The sequence below is a fragment of the Camellia sinensis genome, chromosome 2 (genome assembly GCF_055761805.1).
Source record: "Camellia sinensis isolate YWXY chromosome 2, ASM5576180v1, whole genome shotgun sequence".
Taxonomy (NCBI): Eukaryota; Viridiplantae; Streptophyta; class Magnoliopsida; order Ericales; family Theaceae; genus Camellia; species Camellia sinensis.
Genome location: NC_138962.1, coordinates 119,395,914 through 119,406,839, shown reverse-complemented (window position 1 = coordinate 119,406,839; position 10,926 = coordinate 119,395,914). Strand labels below are relative to the sequence as shown.

At 31.3% G+C, this 10,926-nt stretch overlaps 1 protein-coding gene across 1 annotated transcript in view; it reads right to left on the bottom strand.

Moving 5' to 3' along the window:
* Positions 1 to 6,178: 6,178 nt before the first annotated feature.
* MAP65-5 (microtubule-associated protein 65-5) overlaps positions 6,179 to 10,926 on the bottom strand; it is a 29,676-nt gene continuing 24,928 nt past the window's right edge. The window contains exons 8-11 of the mRNA XM_028247681.2: positions 9,792 to 9,879; positions 7,109 to 7,182; positions 6,948 to 7,022; positions 6,179 to 6,629 (exon numbers count right to left, since the gene is read on the bottom strand). Coding sequence (XP_028103482.2) covers positions 6,375 to 6,629; positions 6,948 to 7,022; positions 7,109 to 7,182; positions 9,792 to 9,879 — 492 coding nt within the window. The 3' untranslated portion in view covers positions 6,179 to 6,374. The remainder of the gene's footprint in view (positions 6,630 to 6,947; positions 7,023 to 7,108; positions 7,183 to 9,791; positions 9,880 to 10,926) is intronic.

The following is a 10,926-nucleotide window of genomic DNA, read 5'->3' as shown; positions in this document are numbered from 1 at the left end:
AGGAAGTCTATAAGGTATTAGGCCCTATGAGTATTTTTCTTTGATGATAAATCCATTCTTTGTGATATATTATGGTGAGAAGCACATTTTAATATTTTACAGGATATTTTGTTTCTAATTTTACCCATTAATTTGTCTATTGACTTTTTTTTTATTATCTACTTAAATTTATATCTATCTATTCAAATTATTTTCTATCTGTTCAAATTTATACCTAACCGTTCAAATTATTCTTCTATCTATTCATTTTTTTATCTGTTCACTTTTTATCTCAACATGTCTGTTTAATTTTTGAACAAATATGAGCCTTTTGGAGAAAGGGGAGAGTGATATATTCGATTATTTTGTCCTTATCTATTGAAATTCAAACTTAGTTTCCCCCATCTGTTGAATTTCACAAGCTTATTTTTTTCCTATCTGTTTATTTGTTTTATCTGTTAAATTGTGGCATATATACATAGAGAGATTGATCTGTTCAAAAAAAATTATCTGTTCAAATCAAATTCTCATATAGAGAGAAATGAGATAGAAGAGCGTAATCTGTTGAAACACGCCAAGCCACTATCTGTTCAAATCTTTTTCTCTTTCTCTCACTTATTCTCTCTCTCTATCTATTGAAATTTTCTACCACCAACACTCAAATATAATCCAATACATGCACGCACACATATATCTGTTCATTTTTTTATGTTTATCTGTTTATTCACCAAAATGGATGGTCTCTCCTCTTCATTTTCTCTCTCTTTTTCAAATTCTCATATAGAGAGAGAGGTCATATTTGTCCCCAAAAAAAAAAATTGTTTTATTTCATCATCATCATCATCATCATCAACAACTAAAAAAAAAAAAGAGATATGGATACTAAAAACACAAATCTGGATACTTGTATCCAAATCAAATGTATCCAAATATGGATTGAACAATTTCAAATCCAAAATACCAAAAAAAAAAATAATAATAATAAAAAAAGAAGAAAAAAACAATAAACATATCAAATGCGTATATATATACAATATAATCAAAGATCTTATTCTTTTCTCACCGGTTCATGCAACTCAAATGATCAAAGAACAAGAGGAGAGAAAGATAACTCAGGACCAATGACTTGGTTGTAAGAAAGCAACTTACGAAATTAAAGGATGTAACTTTGGACTTTGATTTGTGCTTGGGGTTTCTCTCCTAGAATCCTTCTTGGATATACTTACTTCTGATGTATTGTTAGCTTAGGGAATGCCCTAGCTTTTTGTTGTTGTTTGTGTTTGTGCTTTATAAATTTTTTCACATTTCAACAAAAAAAAAAAAAACAACTTATGATCATCATCATCATCATCGTCAACATCCTTCGACATATCAAGCCATTCATCAATGGTGTTGACACAATGGGCTACATTCTTCCTCTACAAATTATCACAAATCCAAAATCAGAATTTAAAAAAAATAAATAAATTGTCAAGCTAGTGAATCTCTCAAGATGTACACACACACACACACACACCTTGAAAAAATTATAGCTATAAGGCTTGAGGAAGTCTATAATGGCGTGAATCCATTCTAAGATCTGGATATGCCTCACAATCTAAGGAGGTTGATGTCGACGGTGGATTCCTACTATATCGCCGCCTGTACACCTCGAAAATCAAATCTATCACTCTTGCATTGTCAATTTCTTGGTGTGAATGAAGTCGATGTTGAAGGCCGTCCCTCTTATTCTCTCGGCTAGATCTGAGCAAAGAGAAGGAAAACGAAGACTCAAAGAGGAAGAAAATTCAAGATCAGCGGCGACGGAGGTAGTGATGTGTCATGACCTGAATCATAATCAGCCAGTAATCATGACATTACCTACGGCCCCAAACATAAATCCATTAAAAATTAATAATATGGGGCCAAATACGGAAGCAGAACTTTAAATTTTGTCCAATGAGTTCTGGATACATGGCATAACAAAAACTTTTATCATGTATATAATAACTCACACTAGACAGTCATTTCGAATATATATATACATACGTCCAGGATCATTCAAAAACAGTCTTAACAAAAACTAAGGTTATATACAAATTTGGTCACACATGACCACAAAAGAAACAAAAGGAAAATCAAAAGTAAAACCTCTTGCATGAGGTGGCCTTGGTTGACTCCACATAAGCTTGGTTCTCTCACAAGATCACTAGGGCTGTGGCTGTGGCTGGACATCCCACTGCTCATCTACATACATATCGATAAAAAGTAAGCTAACACCCAGTGAATAATACCAGAATAAAGGGATTAATGAATGATTTTCACATTTAAATTAATACATATGGAACGTAATTCCCATTCATAACGTAGCTAAGCAAATCATAACGCAACGACATCGAGTCCAATCCATCATACTTAGAACATGTCGAAAGGACAAAACATCCTTTGGGTCCAAACATTTTTCATAACTGATCATAATATATGTACTAAACAACCTCGGGTCCAACATTTCCATATTCTTGTTCATGCGCATATTCAAATTCCAAATCATGTTCACATTTAACGGATCCATACACAAATGACCATCCAGTCCTTCACATTACATATACAAAACGACCTTAGGTCCATCATTTCCAAATTCATATTCACGCGTGCATTTATAATCATGATCATGTTCACATTCGTATTCATATTCAAAATGACCTTTGGTCTAATCAATTCCTTGTTCAAAATGACCTTTGGTTCATTTAACAATCATACAAAACGACCTTTGGTCCAATTCATATGTAAGATGACCTTAGGTCTATCTTGTCAAATATTCTAAACAACCTTAGGTCCATTCTGTGTCCTTGTCAAATATACCATACGACCTTCCCGTCAAACATACTGAACAACCTTAGGCCCATTGTGTATTCATACAAAACGACCTTTGGTCCAATCTTATAATTTCGTTCTTATGAATCACGTTTCAAGTCTTTTACGAATCAGACAGGTAATACTCATTCATAATACAAATTCACGAGTTCGAAAAACTTACGACATAAGTAGTATTTAGAAAATAACATACATAAAAATATCTTTACTAAGATATTACTCACAATGTTCAGTTGGCTAATTCGTCCTCAGAATTTACCCTGCACAATTCATAACACATACAGAAATTAGGTCACAATACAATTCAATCTGTTCCTTAATTCATTTATCTTTTTTAGGCTTCTTTTTAACTCTTTAATTCTTTTAGGATGCTTAATTTGTGCCTAAGAATGCTCAGAAATGAAAAAGAACGGAAATCAGAACATAATACAACTTTTCAAAGGTTCTTGAAACAGGGTACTTCGCTCGAGCGAACCCTTCAGTTTGCAAAAGTACTAGATGCTCTCATTTTACGCTCGAGCTAACTTCTTGGTTGCTTGAGCCAAGTCTTAAAATAAAGGGTGGTCGCTCGAGCCAACCCCCAATGTTTATAAAACTACTGGGAGCTCGAAATGTATGCTCGAGCGACAATTCCATCACTCGAGCGAACTGCTCGAATTTTGGAATTTCTAGAATGTTGTTTTGAGTTTCAAACACACATTCAAGGTTTCAAATTCGTGCATGACTCTCTCAAGCATGCAAGAACACTCCTAAATACATATATTTGAAGCTGGATTCAACCCATTGTTCAAAATTCCATGAATTCATCAAAATTTAAACCATAAACTTCATGTATGTGAACCATTTTTCAAATCTTGCATCTATAAACTTTTAAACTTAGAATTGGACTCTAAAACATGATAGTTCATGCATGCATGTAAGATATAATTTCCAATTCATCATAATTTACAAGGTTTATGCTCAAAATTGAATAATCAAAACAAATTCATGCATGCATGTCCAAATTAATCACAATTCCTACAATCTTTGCTCCATTCACATACTTAACTACACATTCTTCTTGAAGTCACATTTATATGACTTAAGTTCATGAATTTAGAGTTCAATCACTTATTTAGAGCCTTTAATCCCTCCAAATTAAGCTAGTTCTTGAGCTTAGCTCTTCAAATCTCCAATTCACCAAGTATATCTCCCAAGTTGAGTTTTTTCTGTCTCTAATGCTCACTTCCCCTCTCTCTCTCTCTCTCTCTCTCTCTCTCTCTCTCTCTATGGTGTATAACTTCAGAATTTTGAGCTCAAGAATGAGTTTAATTACAAGTAGAACATATATATATGCTTGACTAATCAAGATGGCTAATCAAGGTTTAGTGCTAATTAATTAAGCTCACTTAAACAAAAACAAAAAATTGAAACAAAAACAAAAAATTGAAACTATCATGTTGATGCCCATTTAATCATGTGGGAACAACATGCAAATAAAAAGTGAAAAAAATTACAAACACATAAGAGTGCAAGTATGTCTGTGGTGAGATGCAAATGAATGGATGTGAGGGTGCAACTCATGTGTTAATAATTTTTTCCCCCTTCTTTCACCTGTAGTTCCCCCTTTAATCATCAAAAATATAAATAATTTGGTCAAAAATAATTTTTGAGTTCTCAATTTCGTATTTTCTTATTCTTAGTAAAATTTGTAAATATTTTGGTCAATTTTTTATATTATTTTAGATGCATCTAACTAGATGTATTAAAAGTAAAATATTTATAAACAAATCTATTTTAAAAATGGGTAAATTATCAATAGATCTTAATAATTTGATTTAATTCTTATCAAGTCCTATTGAAAATAAATCCTAATAAAATCATCACTAAAAATAATTTTTTAAACTATTTTTTTGCATATGTCGCTAAAAATCGACAATTAGTGACTTTTATTGTGATGTTTATATATGTCGTTAAAACTTACAATTAGTGATATTTTTCTATGACAAATTTTTTAAACTGTCACTGAAAATTGAAAATTAGTAACATTTTTTGTGACAATATTTTTAAATTGTCACTAAAACTTATAATTAGTGACATTTTTTGTAACAAAATTTTAAATTATCGCTAAAAAATAACAATTAGTGACGTTTTTTAATAGTGTTTGATGAAAAACGCCATTAATTATCATAGAAACTATTAGATAATAAATCTACTTATTAGGACCTACACATAAGTCCCCCAAAAAAATTAATAAACATCAATAAAACAAAAATATACTAATTTTTTTAGTATTTAGTGAATTTTAAAAAATAATCATAAATTTCATTCACTATGCTTGGTTATCATTTTTCAAAAACACTTTTCAGAAAATTCTACTTTCTTATTTTTTGTAGTTTTCTTGTTTTTACTGAATTATTTTAGTATTTTGAGTAATTTTTTTTATTTTTAGACATAACTAACATAAATATACCTAAAAAGTAAAAAAAAAAAATTGAAAAAAACCTTTTAAAAATTCACTAAATACCAAAAATATAAAAAAAAAATACGAAAATTAAATACATATTTTGTATTTTTATGTACTTATTAATTTTTAAAAATATTTTTTCACAAATTTTTTACTTTTTAGATACATCTAAGTAAGGTGCATCTAAAAAAGTAAAAAAAAATGTTTAAAATTTTAAAAATATTCACTAAAAACAAAAAAATACGAAAATCAAAAAACTCAATTTTTAAAAAACTTAATTCAAAAAACTCAAACTAAACACACTAATTATTTTTAATAAAAATTTTCTTCAAAAGATTCCATCATATTCCTTTTTCTCTCAGGGAGATATTATCAAATAAAAAAAAAAACACTTGAGATTTGTCTCTTATAACAAAATAAATCTTAAATTTTTTATTTTATCAATTTAAATTCTAATTTTTTAATATTTTCAATAAACTATTTGCCTATTTTTATTAATTAAAATTAACAATATATATATATATATATTTTAACCATTAAACTCAACAAGAAAATATATATTTTTTAGACATTATGTGCAACATTGATTTTAATAGCTAAAATACCTTTTTGCCATCAATTTATTTAACAAAAACAAACAAATAGTTTAGATTAAAAACAAATTAAAGATTAGTTTAAATTAACACAATTAAAGATTCAATGTTTATTTTGTTACGGATGCCGAACTTCAGGATTTTTTTTTTTATGTAATTTTCCCCATTCTCTGTCCTCTATTTTTTATTTTCCTTTTTCCTTTTTCCTTAATAAAGCCGGTAAATTTAACTACCAATTCCATGCTAGCAGATGGCAAAACACTAGTGCTAATTTAAGTTTGTGCTTTTCATCACAGATAAAAGATCATGATCAAAAAAAGATGAATTATGCTTCTCTACTATATTAAAAATATATACAAATATGAGAAACAAGAGATTGTATAGCATGCATATTAACCCCCACCCAATAGAATTACAGTGAGATACTGAAAGACTCCTTCCCTATCTGCAATTGTGAAACTGCATTTATATGATCCTCAATGCAGAGAGATTGATTATCCATGCTAATTGCCACGGCAGATTGAATCATCCTTTTGAATAGCTACATAATTCACGGGTATCACAGTACCAACCTTACCACTGTCTCTCCGTTCCTTTCCACCTGAGATTCTATGGCGGGCAGAAGGAGTCCCCACACGACGGCCAATGGGAGTGTTAACATTAGTGCTCTGAACAAGAAGAGCCTTTTTAATTGTGGGCCTCGAACCATATATTGCCTCTTGTTCTGTTGCAAACTGTTCTTGCAGCCGTTTCTGCTCCTGTGAAGTTCAACCCAAAGAAAATACATACATAAATAACTAATTAATGTTATTAGCAAAGCTTTAAGTGCCTCTGCAGAGTAAACAATGAATGAAAGAATGGCCAGCAATGCTACACACAGGAACACATGCATATTCATGGTCAACTTCATTAGATGAAAATCAATATACCAACTTTGAAGGACTGTCAAATGGTCAATAAGAATGGAACCATTAGCAAATCAAAACCTAAGAACAGATGATCTTTACCTGAGAACCTAAGATGGGCTCTAAGAAGAGGAAAATGAAAATCAATAAATAGTTTATCTATAAGCATACCCGAGATCTACGTTTCTCCTCTTCTTTCTCCTGCCGTAGCACAATATACTCTTCCAACATATGCAATAATGGAGCCTGAAATCAACAAGCAGTCAAAGATTTGAAGCTGTCTTAAACTAAATTCAATATTAGATCAAACAAGGATTAAGTTGCACGTTCACCTTTTCATATAGAAATGGTATTCCCTTCTCTATCTCCCAGGCTTTTATATTTGCAGTTAAATTCTCAACAAGAGCTACACAAAAATGGTTTTCTCAAGTCAATAAATGATTATTGAATTATTTAAAGAAACAAAAAATTCTTCAATACAGTAAAGAAACATGGCAGAAAGGCATATGCCAAGTCAGCCCATCAAACTCAGCTCTAACAAATACACGAATCATAATTGAATCAAACCAAATAGAGAACACAACAGTAAATACGATTGATTCAATTGATATAGTAAGCTTGATATATTGTGTTGTATGAGTCTGTCTGATAGGGAATCAAGAAGAGAGAGAGAGAGAGAGGAACCCTAAGGTTCTAGAGAGGATATCTCTAATCAATCAATATCATATATCAAAGTTAGTTACAATTGATCTCTAATTCACTAGATGCACGCTACCCACTAACCATCCATCATATGTTAGGCACATGTCCTATATCACTGTCTTTATCTCCTTGTTTGGCAAGTTACACACACAACTCTTATAATCATACACACAACACAGGGCTTTCAGTGTACAAAAGCATTTTGTTGTCAATGCTTAACTTCCATATATCAAAAAAAATTCCAGAATATATATTAGTCTGTATATTAGTAAAATTATAGAAATGCATATAGAGATTAGTATCCAACTAGAAAGTGAAAGATTGGGTCTAAGATCCTAAGCTTATAGAAGGAAGATGGAAAAGTTACCTTTGGCATGACTCCTTGGATGTTATGTAAGGAGCTCAGGAGAAAGAGAAGAATGAGTCCCAAAATAAATAACTTGAGAGAAACAATGGTAAAGACAGTTCAATATTTCATCTTCTCATTAATTAACCTATGTTCCTTTCTCAAAATTATACAAACTTGCTCAATGGAGGTCACAAAAATTAAAAGTCTTGTAAATTGCGCAGATGGTTTACCTCATTTCCCCCTAGCAGGCACCAACACTAAATCAGAATTACATCCATGTAAAATTGTACCATGTAGAAGCAACATAAAGATTTAAATCCCCATGATGTGATTTCAATTCTCAAAAGCCACAACTCAATTCCTTTTCCAACTGTGAAGTTGAATATTTCTAGGGAAAGTTTTACCTTGTTTCAACTTCTGGAGATAATATGCTAGATGTGTCTACTCTCATATGAATGAGTACAAATGGTGTTGCGGACAAAAGCACTGCTACATGCTTAAGAGACTATCATTCCCACTGATAGCTTCAGCCTGGGTTGGACAATAAGACTGTAGTAACAGAAAGAGATTCTGAAAGAGAAGAAAAATGCATTTTCCAGTGTCCTAAATTCAATTATGAGAGAGAAAAGGGCAAGTACACCAACCCCACCCTGCAGTGCCTTAGGGAGGATTTATAAATCAATACAGAAACAAGATCGTTAGCACCAGCACTTGAAATATATATATCATTTGACCTTCATCATTGCAAGGGATTTTAGACCAAATTCACTTCTCAGCTGATTATCCTCCATTTTCAATTTAGCTAAAGATTCAAATGCTTCACTTCTTTGAAGTTTTTTTTTTTTTTTTTCTTCCTGCTCAACCAAACAGCACAACCACCAAAACTAAACAAAACTATAAACAATGATCCAAATGTACCACTCTTTGATCCCCATAAGTTTATTGGGAGTGCAAATGTGCCATTCAAAATAAAAGATTTTGCATTGACCATGGCTCACAAGAAACTTAATACTAATGAAATGATTCAGAAAAGAAAACCAAATTGCTATTTATATCTGCAATAGTGTGTCATGTGTAAAAGGGACAAGGAGAGTAATGATCACTTATTTTTTCATTGTCCTGTGGCATCAACACTAGGGTGGAGAGTGCTAGATTTTGCGAAGGTATATGGGGTGGTACCTTCTTGTGTATAGTTTTGCTTTGAATTTATGGGCATTGGTTCTAATATGAAGGCACAGGTTCTTTGGAGATGTGTAATTTGTGTGGCGCTTTGAATGATATTTGTTGGAGAGGAACTTAAGAATCTTTGAGGAAAAATCAAATATATGATAGATTATGGGATAAAATTTGCTATTTGGCTTCCTTTTGGGCTTCGATATCTCCTAGTTTCCAAGGAATTCCTTTATTTTTTATTACTAGAGATTGGATAGCCATATGTGATGTATAATTTATTGGTTTCACTCTTGTCCTTTTGGTGGACTTCTTATCCTCCATTCACGTTTTGTAACTCTCTTCTCTTTTTCAATAATGAAATATTCTCTTTGTTGATTATCACAAAAAAAATAAAAAAATAAAAAGAAGAAGAAATAAAAGTCTACTTGCCCCTTACTCCAGTCCATATTTTTATTATTGAGTCCATATTTTTATTAAAGAGTCGTTGGCAAATTCATTCCAAATATCGAGTCCATATTTTTATTATTGTCTTAATCGAGTCTCAAGCATGTTCCATATTAAAGATTCATGATAGAACACTTCAGCTACAAACTTTAATTCGACAAACAAACTCTATTCCTTTGTGAAGGTAAAATTCATGCATAACATTAACATCATTTAGAGAGTTTTATAGAGGTTATTCTATCCAGGCTTGTTCATAATGAGTTCATGACCTTAGATTATTTAGTTTTCAAACATAGGAAAAATTAACTAAAGGGCTTGATACAAATGAATGATGGTTACATTCTTACATGGTATTTTGGTGACCAAAATCCTTGCCTTCTCAGCGCGTTTCAAATTTTTATGTGCTCCTCTGCCAGCAATATACCTATTTTCATCCTACAAAAATGAGACACAAGTAATTATTCAACAGTAGAAAGATATCCAACAAAACAATCTTCCAAAAACAAAATCTAAAATGCACTAAGTAACAGAATTGATAAAGAAAATGTCATTGAACTTCCATCAAACAAAACGTTAACCAGTACAGAAAACTCAAGTATTTTAATCAGTTGGGTCAAATAAGATATCAAAATAAATCAAGTATTAAAATGATATTTCTTTTAACATATTAGCTCATCAGAACACAAGCATTCTAAATTTTCTGATTTATTGGCTAAAATGTAAATCAACTATCAGTATGCAGATATTTTAAACCAAGTTTTTTTTTAACATATCAACTCATTAAAATACTTACGCTTGGTAACATCATGGTTGACTATTAGAGTGAACTATATCGAATTGTATCCATGGTTTACTATATTCAAAGAATATTAACAAAATAATACCATCTGTAGAAAACAAGATACAACCACTGAATGCCTTTTAAGTACTATAATTTTCAATGATGAGGAAAAGGCTTTAGGTTTAACAAAGAAGTTACATCAATTCCAAATCACAAGTATAGATGCAAAATGTAATGCAATTTCAAATGGTCCTACAGAAGATGTTGCCTCATATTTTACATAGAGCATAGTATACATAATAGTGTAACAACATACATGGCAATTAATGTCCTTCAAATCCTTCAATTATCTTAATGCAAATAGAATTTATTACAAAGGAAAATTTTACTTTGCCACCTTGTGGTTTGGCCCATGTGCAATTTACCCCCTATCATTTGGAAATAAGCACATAACCCACCTGTGGTTTGTGGACTAAGTGCACCATCCCATTAACAGTTTAAGAAAAAAGACTAAAATAACCTCATACATCCTCATTGCAAATCACAGACATCTTCATCATTTTTTTGGGAGAGGCAAAATTCACTTTAACCCCTTGTGTTTTATTGTGTGTGATTTACCCCCGTGACATTTGGAAATGAGCACATTAACCCCTTATATATTGGCACATGTTTCACAGTTGCTATTAACTTGGACAGAATGT